Source organism: Haematobia irritans, chromosome 1, assembly GCF_050003625.1.
Source record: "Haematobia irritans isolate KBUSLIRL chromosome 1, ASM5000362v1, whole genome shotgun sequence".
Taxonomy (NCBI): domain Eukaryota; kingdom Metazoa; phylum Arthropoda; class Insecta; order Diptera; family Muscidae; genus Haematobia; species Haematobia irritans.
Window position 1 is genome coordinate 280,567,525 of NC_134397.1, and position 17,656 is coordinate 280,585,180.

The 17,656-nt window shown below is 31.0% G+C and overlaps 1 protein-coding gene across 2 annotated transcripts; it reads left to right on the forward strand.

Annotated features, from left to right (window-relative positions):
* Nucleotides 1-1,841: 1,841 nt before the first annotated feature.
* On the forward strand, nucleotides 1,842-9,866 carry LOC142227470 (major royal jelly protein 9-like). Of its 2 annotated transcripts, none has more exons than XM_075298038.1 (5): nucleotides 1,842-2,033; nucleotides 8,301-8,538; nucleotides 8,600-8,784; nucleotides 8,869-9,618; nucleotides 9,679-9,866. In XM_075298038.1, the coding sequence occupies exons 2-5, from the start codon at nucleotides 8,307-8,309 to the stop codon at nucleotides 9,799-9,801; spliced, it is 1,290 nt and encodes a 429-aa protein (XP_075154153.1). In that variant the 5' UTR covers nucleotides 1,842-2,033; nucleotides 8,301-8,306; the 3' UTR covers nucleotides 9,802-9,866. The 2 variants fall into 2 exon arrangements, with proteins under 2 accessions (XP_075154153.1, XP_075154148.1); XM_075298033.1 differs by lacking the exon at nucleotides 1,842-2,033 and adding an exon at nucleotides 2,459-2,503.
* Nucleotides 9,867-17,656: the final 7,790 nt, after the last annotated feature.

Sequence of the window (17,656 nt, forward strand, 5' to 3'; positions counted from 1 at the left end):
TTTTAGATTTGGGAACAAGTAAAAGCACTTGGAGCTAAAATTGCTGATGCGCCTTTTTTGAACACCTGTTTCTATATGAAGGAGTTGCCAAATCGAAACAAACTTTAACATGTGTTCATAACAGAGATGAAAGTTTCCAAAACACTCAACTTTTTTCTGTTTATTCCGCGCTTTTTGTGCTAGGCTAAGAAGTTTCCGAACTGCCCTCGTAGTTGAGTATCTTTTGACAATGAAAAAGTTACTTGAAAAAACTAGAAAGCACCAAGTTGGTGCTTTTTTGAATGAATGAAATGCGCAGTACATGCAGCGCAACATTGCATTTTCAAAGGCAAATTCTTGATTAGAAAATATTTTGTTGATATTTTTTTTGTGTATTAATGTTACTTCCAATAATTATTTATTGTTTAATTGAATAAATTAAATATTTGATTAATTTTTGTCGCGAAGCTTATTATTAGAAAAGGTCAATATAGTGCGCTCAGTCGTTATATGATTTGATTAATGGTAATCAACAAAGGATTCTTTATAGAAAAAACTAAATTTCATGTGCCAATAGCGTTTCATATAATATGATCCGTGTATATACTTAGAGAAATGTTACCTACACACAAAAAAAAAATTCTTATTCAATCACGAAATTAATTGATCCAATTAATTTTTTAATTGAAATGTCTTCAATCACAGAAATGATAGTATCAATTAAAAAATTAATTGAAGGTCAATTAAAAAATTAATTGATCCAATTAAAAAATTAATTGATACTATTAATTGTTGTGATTGATTTTTGTTTCAATTAAAAAATTTGTTGATTCAATTAAAATTTTAATTGAAAATTTTTTCAAACTCAATTTAAATTTTAATTGGAAAATTATTCGTGAAATTTTTGTTTTGTGTACAGACCAATCAGATTATAAATCCATGTTAATTGTGGTCTTGTGTTGTTACAAGCGTTAACACATATGAGTAATATGTATAATAGTTCCTTTTTTTGCAATAATATTTGGTCATAAATTCGTTTTTTGTGTGGCCTTTGATGTGAAAGTTAATAAGGGTCACATTTAAACAATTCGCTGTTCTGAAGATGATGGAGGTATTGAGGCAATTTCACCACAAGTTTTTATTATTGCCCTCTTCGCGCGCTTAAAACTAACTGAGAGTAAACATGGAGAACTGTCTCTGAATTATTCATAACAAAAACATATTCACAAGCAACAACCACAGCCTGAAAAAAACAGGTAAAGATTATTGTGATGATAGCGTAAAGTAGCCTGTTCCATAAAAATACAGACTTTAATGCACAGTGTACGATTTTGTGAAATAAATCCCATTGTTCGAGATTATGAATTCGAAAAATGCATAATTGCGTATTTCCAAAAAACTGCAAAACTGATCCTAATGGTAGTTAATGGTTATGGCAAATAGAAGACCATACGGATTTAGTATCATTTGATCTGTTATTTGCAATTGTAAAAAAAAATAATGAACAGAACAACTATCAAATCATTCCCATTGTTTTTAAACATTGTTAATCATATTATTTATCTTATATAATTTTACAGAAATTAAAAATTACATTGGGAGGGATCTCTGCTTTAGATCATAGGATTACTCTATTTTCTGTCAACTCCATCTGCAGTAATGTAAAATAATGTTTATGTTCGCAACGATCACACAAATCTTTCACTGTGGCTAGTCAGCTTCTTTGCTTAACACACATCTTAGTTTAGAGATTTCTCCTGTCCCATTTAGAATGGAGAGAATCGCTAAATCTTCGAATTGCTTCGCGATCGTTGTTGGGCAGGGTGTCGTCTTCGAAGAAAAAACATTCTTATAATCAAGCTCCCTACTGTCATTATTAAACAGTACTTGAAATCTCTCGGACGCGCTACGGCTTACAACGAAGCGTCGCATGATACAAAACAAAAAACACATTCTGGTTGTATTTCTTCCGAATTATTGACGAGTTTAGAGGAAAAAAAAACAAAAGCAAAACAAATAAATATACCCAGCACCCTCCTTAATAAATAATCAAGGTATTTAGCAATAATTTAAAAATAATTAATTTTTTCGGATAAACAAAATATTGCCATGCGAATAAAATGTAAGACAGCTACAAGTGATCTCTCACCGGAATTTGGGAATTTGCATCTGTTTGTTATGCAAAATCCAAGTGTATGTCCGCGTTTACCAAAATTAGCCAATAATTTGCGTATAATTAACAATGATAAAAATACATATTGGTATCATTTTTAAACTGCCTTTTGATATTCGAATATCAAATGTGATGTGTGAATGAAAGTAGTGGAATGCTCTTAAGTCAAATCGCTTAATCATACTAATCAATATACTATTGAATTTATAACTCAACAAAAAGGTTATCAAACTTAATTATGTGCATATAGAAATCGATAATTATCAAGTGAATCAATCAGTTTTTGTTTTGTTAATGAAAAGTGTCCCTCTAAAAACGCAAATGGTAGATGGTAAAGAAATTCAACTTTTGGTAAGAAGTAAATTTCAAACGTTTGTTTACCTTTGTACCAATCTGTTGGAATTTAAGACTTGGAAGAAAAAAAAAAATGAAATATAATTTAGTTTTCCATGGTAATTGATGGCTCTATTCATAGAAAAAAAGTCCGTGGTTAAAATGATGCTAAAACTAACTTACGTCTATAGGCCGGTACTCTTTTCGGTTTTCGCGTTGAAACTCCATACAAAACCAAAAATGCGAAAAACTAGCGACATTTTTTCCATTTGTAGTACTTTGTTTTTTCGTGTTGAAAAACTGACGTTTATAGCATGGCGCCATTTGCAATGTGAATTAAAAATTTATTTATTAAAACTATTTGTGTGGGTTTATAAAACAAACACGGATCATAGTTTTGTTCCGAAAATATAAAAACGATCAAAGGTAATTTCCCAAGGAACCAACAACTTAATTCAATATCGCGATCCCTGTTACCTAAATAAATACCGCTTTCGATGTGCGAAACAATGGTTTCTATAAATTTTTTTTTCGGTAGATTGAACGTAGTACCGGCCTTATTGCAAAAAATTTTATTTGTTTTAATTTTTTTAAATTTTTTTTTTATGAAGTTTAAAGGAGAACATTTTGTTGGAACACTTTTCAAAAATAGTTACAATGAACTGCAGAGTGGTTAACATGGTAACGATATGGCGTCAATGATTTTTTTCTTTAAATGATAGTTAAAAATCCAATCATGTCAGTAAATGTTCGTTATTTTAACAACACATTATGAAGATCTCAAAAAAGGGAATATAATTAAGTTAAATTTTCGCCGTTTTACTAAAAAACAGTTTACTTTTCGGTGTATGTTAACCAACGTTACCGGAATTGTTTAACCAAACAACTAGGTTTTTCTAAAAAATCTAATAAAGTCAGAAAAATAGCTAAATTTTTTACCAAAAGTCACGGCGGGAATTGTTGTTAATGTTTGCACAGAAAAAACATCGTAGTCAAACTATCGTAGTCAAAATTTAACTTTTTTTATTGCCAAACAAAAAATGTTTGCTAGTAGTAAAATTTTATTATTTTTTTCGAAATTTTCCACAGTTTAATGAAATCTTACTTTTTCTGTATGCCACAAACATTTTACGAACTAAACGTGGGTATAAAGTTCACTGAACGTACACATAAGTTTAATATGAACTAAAGCAATGGTAATAATGTACTACTGTGTGGTTAACATGGTCATGATTTAGCCCCAACGATTTTCTTCTTTACCTATAGTTAATTTTTTATTCTATGAGAGGGTGTAATTTCGTGACGTGCAGTTAAGAAGTTCAACTGGACATTAAATTTTCCTGTTTTTAACAACGCTTTGTGAACATCTTAAAAAGTGGAGTACAATTTAGTTTACAGTTTACTTTTTTCGGTGTGGATTGAGCTTGAGAATATGTGGAAAACCTTACTCTGACAGCAAGGGTGAGATTAAAACTCAGTTTTGTCCATATTTCAATAGTAACACGAAAATAAAAAAAGACAAAAACCCACTAACAAAGTCAAAATTTCTTTTTCACTAAAAGACTCCAAACACTAAAAAAGCCTCATTGGCAATGCTGATCGTTTCTTTTCTGAGGAACGAGTCTGTAGACAAACAAAATAACTACAAAACAAACCAATCGTTACAGCGATTATCATAAATTCGTGTTTATTTGCTCTTAAAGAAAACAATTTCGCTTGTCTAAAATTTCGTTCCGGAGAAAAGTATTTTTTCTTTGTGTGTAGAACATGAAGCCCAGGTTCACAATGCCAATGTTAATGTCAGAGGGGAAATCCAAATTTTCTCGCGATTCATATGCGATTGATTACTTTTATTTAACATTATCCCACAATGTAAACATTGGCATTAGAAGAGATGTGCTAAACAAGAAAATCAATAAATAAAAATGTGAGCGCCCAAAAACAATGTTTGAGTGTGTTTAAATATTTTTGTAGTAAATATTACATTTTAGCAAATTACGGGAAGGATCTTTGTCTAACACAGAAATCGTTTTTAAAACTCCAATACAAAATAATTCTGTCTAGACTTTGGTTATCTTTCCAAAATGTTGCCTATGTACATCAGGGTATAATATTTAAAAGTTAAATAATATAAACTACGATTAGAGCGAATGCTTGTATTCATATTTTAAATTCATTTAATGTGGGTCATGGATAGATTCTTTCAACAAACAAACTTAACATGATTACTCAATTAAAAAACAATATTTTGCGGCGTATTTCGAAGATCTAAATATGCTTTGAAGATTTCAAATCAGATAACTCTGAGCCATTTAATATTCAAACAGAAAATTCCCAAAAGTAGTCGCGATTTTTAGCGCTTACATTACCACTGTATCTTTTAAGATACAACCTACAAATTTGAGAATAACAATTTTTTACAACATTCAATATAGTAACAATGTACACATTTATTCACAGGAATACTGTGAATCTGCTTTCGCGTGACGAAAAAATGTAATTTCTAAATTTTAGACAAACGAAGCTTTCATTTTTGTTAGTTGGTGACAAACATAACAACGCCGCAAGAGAGATCTCCAAAATTTCGAAATTATGTCCCCAAAAAATCCCCAACTGAAATATGTGTCCCAATGAAATATGCTCAAAGGAAAATTAATATACTTATTTAATAATAATCTACCATAAATTGGAGAAAATCCAAACAAAAATTATTTTGTCAAAATTTTATTTATAGGAAATTTTGTAAAAATTTTATTTCTTTAGAAAATTTTCTTAAACTTTTATTTTTATAGAAAATTTTGTCAAAATTTTATTTCATTGTTGTTGTTTTTTTCTATAGAAAATTTTAATTCTATAGCAAATGTTGTCAAAATTCTATTTCTATAGAAAATTTTCTCAAAATTTTATTCGTTTAAAAAATTTTGCCAATATTTTAATTCTATAAAAAAAATTTTCAAAATTTTACTTCTACAGAAAATTGTGTCAAAATTTTTTTTATATCGCAAATATTACCAACATTTTATTTTTATAAGAAATGTTTAAAAAATTTATTTCTATAGCAAATGTTGTGAAAATTTTATTTCTATAGAAAACTGTATCAAAATTTTATTTTTATATAATATTTTGTAAAAATTTTATTTCTATAGAAAATTTTGTCACAATATTATTTCTATAGAAAATGTTGTCAAAATTACATTTCTTTAAAAAATTTTGTCAAAATTGTATACGTTTAAAAATTTTTGTCAAAATTTTACTTCTATAGAAAATGTCAAAATTTTATTTCTATAGCTAATATTGTCAAATTTTTATTTCTATAGAAAATTACAAAAAATTTTAACAGCATATGTTATCAAAATTTTGTTTCTATAGAAAATTTTGTCAAAATTTTATTTCTATAGAAAGTTTGTGAATTACCTCTTAGTTGGAGAGGAATATTTTGCAAAATCTGCCAAAGCCCATAAACGTTATTGTAGTTCCCTTTTATACTCTCTATAACAAAATTAATACTGTGATTGAAAGTGGAAATATCCCTAGAAAAATCCCCAAATCACGACTTTATCCCCAGTCAAATCCCCAGATCCCCAAAGTGAAAAAAATATCCCCAACCACGTGAAAAAAATCCCCAGTTTGCGGAAAAATCCCCTAATCTGACAACACTGGGTTCACTTAGACTAATCAGTCCATTGGTGAACTTCTCTCTTATCACTGAGTGCTGCGTTCCACATTGCAGTGAAACCACATAGAGAAGCTTTGAAACACTCAGAAGTGTCACCAGCTTTACTTAGGTGAGATAATCCACCGTTGAAAAACTTTTTGGTGTTCGGTAGAAGCAGGAATCGAACCCACGAACTTGTGTATGCAAGGCGGACATGCAAACCATTGCACCACAGTGGATAATGTGCTGTATGGTCCGTGGGAGCCACCGTGGTGCAATGGTTAGCATGCCCGCCTTGCATACACAAGGTCGTGGGTTCGATTCCTGCTTCGACCGAACAGCACAAAGTTTTTCAGCGGTGGATTATCCCACCTCAGTAATGCTGGTGACATTTCTGAGGGTTTCAAAGCTTCTCTATGTGGTTTCACTGCAATGTGGAACGCCGTTCGGACTCGGCTATAAAAAGGAGGTCCCTTGTCATTGAGTTTAACATGGAATCGGGCAGCACTCAGTGATAAGAGAGAAGTTCACCAGTGTGGTATCACAATGGACTTAATAGTCTAAGTGAGCCTGATACATCGGGCTGCCACCTAACCTAACCTAACCTGTGGTCCGTGGTTCGATTCTCCGTCCAGGCGAAAGGTAAAATTTATAAAGTTGAATAATTTCTTCAACAAGGTTTGTATTACAGAAAAAGGTACTAAAACCTCGTGGAAGTGAGAATGATGTGAGGGAATATGCAATTAGACAGAAATATTTTTTTTTTTTTTTGAGCACAATCTTTGGGAGAAAATACATCCAAGCATATAATATTTTTGTTCACATAAAACAAACATAATACTGTTTCGACAATATCCAATGATATATGTGCTTCCTGCAAAATATGTTTGGAACATATATTAGAGAAGCGATTTTTTTGAGGATGCGGACACGTAGGGATGCTACCCACCTCCGGAACAAATTATAAGGCAAACGGAAACGTTGGATGCCTAAGATTTTGTGCATTGGTGTTCATTCTACAAAAAAAGAAAATTGCTTTCGATTTAGTGAAACATGTGATATTGTTTTTAATTTTTAATCTGAAAGCAAATCCTTAAGAAAATTTAAAAATTTATGAAGATGAGATTGTTATTGCATTTCATTATGCATATTTAGCTATCAATGTTGGCTAATACAATTGAGGTAAAATTCATATTACAACCAGTTTTGATTAATATGATTTGATGATTTCATTTTCAATTGCGATACGGGAATAATTAGCATCGACAAATTGGAACGAAGTTCATGTTGTTCATTCAGAATAAACATGTTATTATTATATGTATAGCATTAAATTATACTGCATATAAATTATTTAGACTGCATATATTTAATTTCTCTTATTACTGTTTATTAGAATGTACTGAGAAATTTTTTTAGAAAAAATCATTTAGACCACTTTCGCTTCAAAACAAACATGTGAGAATTTCATAAACTAAAAATAGTTAGAAATAGTTCATTAACTGACATAAAGTGTGAAATTTTACTAACAGAAGTTTTCATTCAGCTCTCTATTTTTTATATTATTGAGTTGGAAGCGTGTTGTTATGGCATATGGAGCATCGTAAAATCTAGCGATTGAACATGGGGTTTCCCCTCATTTTGCCAACCTTATTAACAGATTATGACTAAAGTATTTCGAATTTATATGACGCTATATCAGTCACGAAGTTACTTATACTTAATACTTTGTTGAAAAAATAACGATTCAAAATATAAAGGAAATAATGCAAACACCCACTTGTACCGATGTTTTGTAAATATTTTTTTTTGGTGTAGTGTCAATATACACTACAAACATATCGTTCTATTTGTAGTCAAACACAACTCTATTTAGGTCATTTTGATGCAAGTAAATAGTTTTTAGAGACTGGAAGTTACTAGTTATATTTACATAGGGTGAAACATAAAATGTTTGTACGATGCAAACATCGTACATCTGATGCTTGAAACAGAATGTATTGGGGAGTATATGTTACAGGAGCGACTTTTTTCTCCAACCATTCAAAATCCTGATAATTAAAATGTTGGTAGTGTTAGTGCAATTTCTGTAGTGAAAGAAAACACAAAATCAGCTCATTTATCCATTCGATACTGAACTCTAAAATATTTTTATTATAGGTCCCAATGTCGATACTCTTTCGGCTAAGTTTGGCATTGATATGCTTGTGCATCTGCTGCAATGGTTACTCCCCTATGATGAATGGGGAAATGCTGAACAGTAATCTGCAAATTCCATGTACGTGGAAGATTTTGGATTTCGCATTTCCTAGTGATGCTGAAATGAAGGCAGCCGTAGAAAGTTCTAATTATGTAGAGAACAATGGCCTTCCCATCGATGTCCAGCCCCATTATCAAAGTGAGTTGGGATCATTAATCCTTTATTGGTGGGTTTACGATAAAAGTTCTTATACTTTCAGAGAATAAGAAACGAAGGATATTTGTGACGATTCCAAGATTTCAAACAGGTATTCCATACACACTTGCTACACTTTCCGATGAAATGGGACCCAATGGTCCTCTACTCCAGCCATATCCATCGTATAGAGCCCACAATGTTAATGGTGATGACTGCGATCAAATAACATCCGTTTTTAGAGTTGCGGTAAGCGTGGGAAACTGAAATAGACGTAAATCGTGTCTGATTCAAAATTAATTTGTTTTGTTTTTTTTTTGTTCTATATCGTAGATAACCGAATGCAACCAAATGTGGGTCATGGATTCAGGTTCGGTTGGTGTGGAGACTCGTTGCCCTCCCCAGTTGCTACTTTTTGATTTGAATACTGATCAACTGTTACACCGCTACAGATTAAATACGACGGTCTATACACCCTCTGCCTCCTTATTTGTAACACCTATCGTCGTTGTTAAGGATCCCCCACCCCGTGGTAGTTGTAGACGATCAATGGTCTATGTTGCCGATGTGAATTTCCACGGATTGGTCGTCTACGATTATATGGCAAATAGTTCGTGGCGTGTCGAGCATCCATTTATGTATCCCGATCCGGATTATGGAATTCATACGGTAGCCAGAGAATCATTTACCCTAATGGATGGCATTATTGGTCTTACCACTGATAGACGACAAATGTTCTTCCACAGCATGGCTAGCATTTCAGAATATGCAGTTCCCCTCCATATCCTCGATAACAGCACCAATTTCATACACGGCGGCAGTGGAGCCCCCGAATCATTCATGTATTTAGGAAAACGTACCAGCGAATGCGTCGCTACTGCCACAGACAGCCGGGATAATGTCTATTGTGTCACCTTCAATCCCATTGAATTGATTTCTTGGAATATCAATACGAGATACAATAATAAAAGTTTCAGGAAGATTCCAATAAACCCACAACTTTTGGAATTTGTAAGTGGCATGAAGGTGGTGACGAATAATCAAGGGAAAGAAGAGCTTTGGATATTATCGAATCGATTCCAGGTACATGGATCATACCTGCATTTAATTTGAGTCTTAACTCATAATTTCCCTCTATTGCAGAAAATCGCAGCGGGCACTCAAAATACAAAGGATTCAAATTTCCGTATATTGGTTTACACCTTGGGAAATGTTCGCACCGGCCAGAATGATGACCTCACCAACAGATTGGTATTTACCAAATAAATTTGATTGATTATTGAGAACTTCCTTTCTTTTATTGTAACAATAAAGATATTCTTGAATATTGACTTGTGTTGACTTCGAATCAAATCGGCGTTTAACGGCCATTTTCATGTAGCTCCGTTAGGCTTTAACTGTCAGTTAACAGAAAGAAAAATGGAAATATCTTTTCTCCGGTTAACCAGGTTTTGAAGAGGCAAAAAGAGCACATTCAGCTTATAAAAAGAGTACATACGGAAAAAAGAGCACACTTCTTCAAACAAAAGAAAAACATTTAATTACAATTTATTGAAATATAATTCATTTGAACATAACAAAAAAGTTCATAGCATAAACATAAAATACTCGTAACCCACTTTCAACTCAAGATAATTTTCTTGCAATACTTTGTAAGTCATTTTTTGGTGTTTTTGTGAAAAATGTTATTGAAAGAAGTTTGTTTACATTTGGAACAGAGTATAAAGTGAAGAAGCAAATTCGGCGTGATCTTCTACGACTCTGATATATCAAGTAGAACACTAGTTAATTAGAAAATAACGGCGTATGGAAATCTCGTAGTGCGACATTTACGTATGTTCGATTTACTTTTACCATTTGTTGAATCGCGTTGGAGTAATACTTGTTGTGATGCATAAAAAGAGCACTTACACTGAAAAAACAGTGAACCCTTTTCCATTGCAAAATGAACTAAACTGTAATAATGACCATGACCATGATTTAGCCCTTAAGATTTTTTTCTGCTTGTATAGTTTAAAATTCTCTCTTATCGATTCTCGTATTATTAAAGACGCCTTCAATATCCAGAAAAGCCGCCAGTGTATGTTCCCTGTATGTCAAAAATCCTTCAATATAATTCACTACAGAGTGTAGCGGCGAATCTACAAATATACTCCCGCTCACAATTTCAATCACATGTACAGTGTTGCTAAGTGATTTGTGGACCTTATCCCCAAATATTAAAAAAAAAAAACCCTAAATTGTTCTAGAGGTTTTTCTAAAACCCCCAAAAATTTTATGAATGTAAATAGATAAAAATGCCTTTCCAAATTTTGAGAAAAAATCCTGTATTGATACTCGTGCACACCAAAAAATTTATAAATTTTTTAAATCACATTAAAAATATATAAGAGAAAATGGTGGTTTATAATTTAGAAAAGTAAACAAAATAAAATCCAGTAAATATATACATTATTCGCAGAAAATTGTCCAGAATTCTTAATCTTCTGCATTAGCAGAGTACAAATTGTTGGAAGTAAATAATTTAATCATTTTACTTGTAGGAGTAAAATTATGACACTCCTCATTTAAGGAATATTTAACTCTAAAAAGACTTTCAGCTATTGAAGTTAACATATTATTTCTTAATTTGTTTTTAACTATGCGCAACATTGAAAATGCTCCTTGAGCAGAAGAATGTGAAAAAGGGCAGCGACTGTAATGCTAATAATACTTGCTTTTATTTAGGTACTTGTTTTAAACTTTCGCTTCCTTGATTCTTCAAATTTATGCCCGAATTGTTCCAAATTTGGTCGAGTATTGTTTTACTTCATAAGGTGTAAGATATTTTTCACCCCTAAAAAAACCCCAAAATAAATGTTACCCCCAAAAATCTACCGAAACGTGGACAAAAATCCATAAATTTGGGACACGATTTAAAAGACTTTTTGTGTTAATCAAGCTAATTTGATTAGAAACATAACCCACTACTTAATAGTGAGCATTTGTGAGACTTTTTCCGCTCCCAAAAGTGCATTTTGTCTTTATTTTAAAAAATTTCGCATTCTCAGCTTTTTTCTTCATATACTATCAAAGTCCTTTAAAAACGAGTTAACGACAACTTTACTTTCCAAATTAAGACTCGACTTCCAGTAGAAATTATGCTATGTTTCAAGTAAAAAACTTCTTTAAAATAAAGTTTTGAAAAACATGTCCTATTTTTGAACGATTTTTTTCTTTGTAGTCAAGATGCAAAAAGACAACAAATTTAAAGACAATTTCATTAAATTTAAAGAATTTTTCTGAATTTTTCTGAAGTCAAGTTGACCTTAGCCCAAACATTTTTTCTTTCATGTTATGATGCCCATTTTTAAGTCAAATCAAATCGACTTCATTGAAAAGTTTATCGACTTTTGGACAAGGAAAAACCGTTGTATTAGAGAAATGCGTTTTCTATGCTAAGCAAAATTTGCATTCGTATTTTAAAGACATGAAATCTTTGACCTCACGACAATATTTTTGTCTTTTCATGTTCAAATTTGAATTTAAATTTTCATTCAATTTACAGTAAGTATGCACTCAGCTTGATAACAACGAGTTTATATAATTAGATTAATACTTTCGTACGCATTTCATGGCGTATAAATTTCAACATTTATTTATGAATAATATTAAAATACAACATACTTGTTTGAGTTTTGTTTTGAATTTCCAATTCGATTATTTGATGTAAGTGTGGCAGTGGGTTAAAGCGATTAATTTCATCAATTTCAACATCATTTCATCAATGACCAACATCACATCCGGCAAGTAAAGATTAGTTCTCAACATCACCAGGAAGCAGATGCACAAAGTGTAAAGAACTTTGTTTTGTAATACTGAAATGTACCTGAAAACAAAACTAAAGTAATTAATATCTCCGGCGAATCCCTTCCACTATCATTTATAATTATGGAACCAATTATGTTTCAATTATCTCAATGTTCTGAATGATGAATCGTTCTTAATGCCACTATCTGTTTGGAAAGCTAGCCTATAACAATCAAAGTAAATAAAAAACAAATTGGAAACCGGATAGATGCGGATTGGCACTGAAAAAATATATGGGCTTCTAACAGGCATTCTTCATGTGACCGAATTGAGAACAATTGAAAAAAACGGATGTTTTTGCGTTGCTGGCTAATACAGAATCACTGGATTTATATGAGCGACGCTTCTCGTATCTCTCGATTCTGCACAATAATTCTTGTAATGAGTTTGATCCATAGAGAATTGTTATATTATTAGATTTGTCTTCCATTCCGTCAATAATTACATCGATAAGATCTTTATGAATTCTTTATTAAACTTCTTAAGGTTTTCTTCATTAAAATGAAAATCTAACCAGAAAATGTAGATTGAATCATTTTCACCAAAATTGGGTCATGTTCTTGTAATCACAAAGTCGTGAACATATTTTTCCAAGAGCTATGGAATTTACAGAGCCCCATGCAATCTTTTTTTTTACAATAATTTCGAATTTTGCCATTCCATATAAAAATTTTTTGTCTAATACTATTTAAACGATTGTATAAATTGTGCAACCTTTAGCTATCAATGTTCACATGACTTTATCGACTTACGCAGTATATATCGTGCACACAATTTTCAATTTCATACAAAAAAAAAACAACAACTGTATACTATAAATAGGCTACCTTAATTGCCCAAGGGCAATGTTAAAAATGACAAAAAATGGGGATTTCACTTTTGGCATAAAATTGACGAAACACTTGTCCGACTATGTACAACTGATAAATTAATATTAGACGGACTCCCTTAACATACTTCATAATCGACGCTCAAAGGCATGTCCTCTCACACTGAAAAAATATTGTCGTGAGGTCAAAGATTTCATGTCTTTAAAATACGAATGCAAATTTTGCTTACCATAGAAGACGCATTTCTCTAATATAATTTTTTTCCTTATCCAAAAGCCGATAAACTTTTTAACGAACTCGTATTGTGCTTATAATTAATTGATTTCACGTAAAAATGGGTATCATAACAAGAAAGAAAAAAATGTTTGGGCTAAGGTCAACTTGACTTTAATAATTCAGAAAAATTCTTTAAATTTAATGATATTGTCTTTAAACTTGAAACCCAGCATAATTTCTTCTGGAAGTCGAGTTTTAATTTGGAAAATAATGTTGTCGTTAACTCGTTTTTAAAGGAGTTTGATAGCATATAAAAAAATAAAGCTGAAAAAGCGAAAAATTAAAATTTGCTTCCTAGAAGCAAGTACACAAAATCCAAATTTAAAAGAGAATTGTGTCTTAAAAGTATCCTTATTTGTATTCTACGCTTCTTTGGCTCGGAAGCAATACCAAAATATTTAAAGTAAAGAAAAAATCTTTGGAACCGGGCATGCTTTTTTTCAGTGCAGGTGGACATCGGTAGTGAAAGGTTTAAATCGTTGGTCTCATGACAATATTGTTTTCAGTCTCTGGATGCAAACATATATTAATTTAGAAATTTTGTATAAAGATATATATGTTTAGAAACGTCAGCAAATATATTTGACTAAGTTCAACTTAGCTTTAATAAATCTGACCCACTTCTTAAGTATTATGCAACTTGGTTATAAATGTGTGAATATTTTATCTTAAATACTAAATAAAGGTATTAAGATTTTATCTTAAATACCCTCTTTACTTGGCATAATTTCTATTTGATTTTGAATTTAGATTATTAAGTTACGGTTTACATGTTTGCGAGGAAATATTTTCTTCTTCGAAATTGGAAATTAATTTCAATCAAATATTGTTTTATCCATTTTATGTGTCACATTTGAATTCATTGACATTATAACGGTTGTAATGTATATAACCGTAACGTAAATTAATAACAATTTACGTTACTTTTAAATCGTATTAATTCTGCAGCATATTTTTAGGTGCTACAAAATATTTCCATTGTGGAATAATAAACTAATATTTCAAGGCCAGTCGATCTTGTTGATTTTAAATAAGTATATTTAATACATTAATAAAACATGTATTTTATAGAAGAAAAAATGCTTATATAAATAAATAAATTGTATTTAAAAACAGTTCTAATTTTGAAGTAAACGGTTTACCACAAATATGTAAGATTTGTCCAAATGAATGAAAAAAGTTAAATAATATCATTCCATATGTGAATTCAATTCAGTTAAATTTTTTTCATCCTGTTGTATAGTGGTACATAAATATAGGAAAATGTTAACTAATATATGGAATGCATTCTACCTGATTTCTACGAAAATCACATCGTTCAAACAAATAAAAATGTCTTTGGCGCTATACGAAGTTCAACTTTCTTCACAATGAGTTCATTTTAACTTAAAGAAGGGGTCACTTTTTTCCGGGTGTAGGTTCTAAATCCTATTTTTCTTACGTTGCATAAGGCCGGCAGAGAACTGAACTGGGTGACGCCGACGTAAACTGCTTTGTAGTCAAGATGCAAAAAGACAACAAATTTAAAGACAATTTCATTAAATTTAAAGAATTTTCTGAATTATTAAAGTCAAGTTGACCTTAGCCTATAAATTTTTTCTTTCATGTTAAGATACCCATTTTTAAGTCAAATCACTTAATTATAAGGACAATACGACTTCATTGAAAAGAGAAATGCGTCTTCTATGCTAAGAGAAATGCGTCTTCTATGCTAAGCAAAATTTGTATTCGTATTTTAAAGACATGAAATCTTTGACCTCACGACAATATTTTTTTCAGTGTTGCCAGTATTTTTCTGGCTCCCCCAATTATCATATTTTAGTCCCCAAAAATCTTCAATTTAATTTTAAATTCCTCACAAAACCCCCAACAAATTTTTGACAAGCTTTTTAAAAAAAAAATATTTTAGATATTCAATTTGGTGGTAGACACGTTGCCAAAGTTGATTGAGAAATAATATTTTGACAAAATTTTCTATAGAAATAAAATTTTGACAAAATGTTCTATAAAAATAAAATGTTATTAAAATTTTCTATAGAAATAAAATATTGACAAAACTTTCTATAGAAATAAAATTTTGGCCAAATTGTCTATAGAAATACAATTTTAACAAAATTATCTATAGAAATAAAGTTTTCTATAGAAAAAAATTTAACAAAATTTTCTGAAGAAATAAAATTTTTACAAAACTTTCTACAGAAATAAAATTTTGGCAATATTATCTATAGAAATAGAATTTTGCCAAAATTTCCTATATAAATAAAATCTTGTTAAAAAAGATTATACCGATTTCTCGAAAAAGTCCCCACAAAAATCTCCAAATTTATGGAAATTCCCCACAAAATCCCCAAGACCCCAACTCAGAAATTTCGTCCCCATTCAGGAAAAAATATCCCGAATTTTGGGGAAACATCCCCAATACTGGCAGTGTTGCCTGTCTGTGCTGACTTGTTTCATAAAATTTTTCAATTTCTATTACAATAAAACAACTCAAATCTCTACAAAAGTAAACATTTCTATTTATTCCACAAATTTATTATGGAATTTAACATAATTTTTTAAATGAGTAATTTAGAAATTACTATATTATAGAACTGTGGGTATAAAAATATAATAAAAGGGAATTTCGCGAATACGAGTAATTAGAGAGAAAAATGCAATTGAAGCAAAAACTTTACTTGATGACAAGTTTCTGTATGTTGCTCCAAAAAACCAATTGAGTGACATGAGCGTATGAAAATATTTGGGACACATAACATATGATATGTTAGAATACACCGAACTGCCTGCCGAACTGAACTAAAACCATTTTCCTTGCAATTTCAGTCAGCTTTAGCATTTTAGTCATATGTTTAGATATAATCACGCTCATTAAGAAACTTACACTGAAAAAGGCAGCCACCGTGGTGCAATGGTTAGCATGCCCGCCTTGCATACACAAGGTCGTGGGTTCGATTCCTGCTTCGACCGAACACCAAAAAGTTTTTCAGCGGAATAGTCCAAGAAGGCTGATACATCGGGCTGCTACCTAACCTAACCTACACTGAAAAAAACATGTCCTGTTTCCAAAATTTTTTCGTTACACTAATGATTTCGAGGAAAAGAACAGGATAATTAAAGTATGGATACACAGAAAAAATTTCACGAAAATGTTTTCATTAAAGTTTTAAAAAATATGTAATTAGAAATTTAATTGATTCAACAAATTTTAAATTGAAACAAACATCAATCACAAAAATTAATAGTATCAATTAATTGTTTAAATGGATCAATTAATTTTTTAATTGGATCAATTAATTTTTTAATTGGACCAATTAATTTTTGAATTGACGTTCAATTCATTTTTTAATTGATACTATCATTTACGTGATTGAAGAAATTTCAATTAAAAAATTAATTGGATCAAATAATTTTTTAATTGACTTTCAATTCGTTTTTAATTTATACTTCGTTTTTCCAACTTTTTTCATGAGCTATCCCTTAAAAACGGTGTTAACGACAACCTAAGTCGAACCATGTCAACGACTTCATTGATTTTTTTGTTTAAGTTATCTTTCCTTGCCTAAAAGGAAATATAACTTAATATAAGAGAAATGCGTCTTATATGCTACTTTTTTTCAGTGTATAGTGATCACTAAGTACTTACGTACTTACAGGCACCTTAAGAAAGAATAAATTAGGTATTAGGTATCTGCCCAAGCTTAAAATCTCAAATTCTTCAATAAAATTTACGAGTTCGGCAATAAAGTTAACATTTCAACTCCACTTCCATCAAACTTAGTGTGCTGCAAGTATGTATGGAATATAGATCTGAAGACGGCAGTGCTCTCCCATATTTGATAATTGCTCGTCTCTCAAAACAGAATTCGATCGATCGTATCCTAAAGACGGGAACAGAACCTTGCAAACAAATAATCCATAATATTCCAAAATACTAGTAATATATGTTGGTAGCAATTTGGAATAATTTCAACTCCAACTTGGCAGTTTTCTTTGCCATTTGCAATGAAAATAAATGTCTTCGTATAAACTGAAGGTGAGTCGCAGATACCAAACATCTACTTCAATCGCATTCCAGTTTAGATGATCCAGTATAGTCTTCTAAATGCAAATAGTTCAACAGGCGGTACTCTACCGAGGTTTAGTTGTTCTTTGTCAGCGGATAA

Coding starts and splice junctions, on each gene's coding strand:
- LOC142227470 (XM_075298033.1), top strand. CDS start 2,474: ATGGTAGATGGTAAAGAAATTCAACTTTTG. Junction 2,504..8,300: donor GTAAAGAAATTCAACTTTTG/GTAAGAAGTAAA, acceptor TTTTTATTATAG/GTCCCAATGTCGATACTCTT. Junction 8,539..8,599: donor TGTCCAGCCCCATTATCAAA/GTGAGTTGGGAT, acceptor TTATACTTTCAG/AGAATAAGAAACGAAGGATA.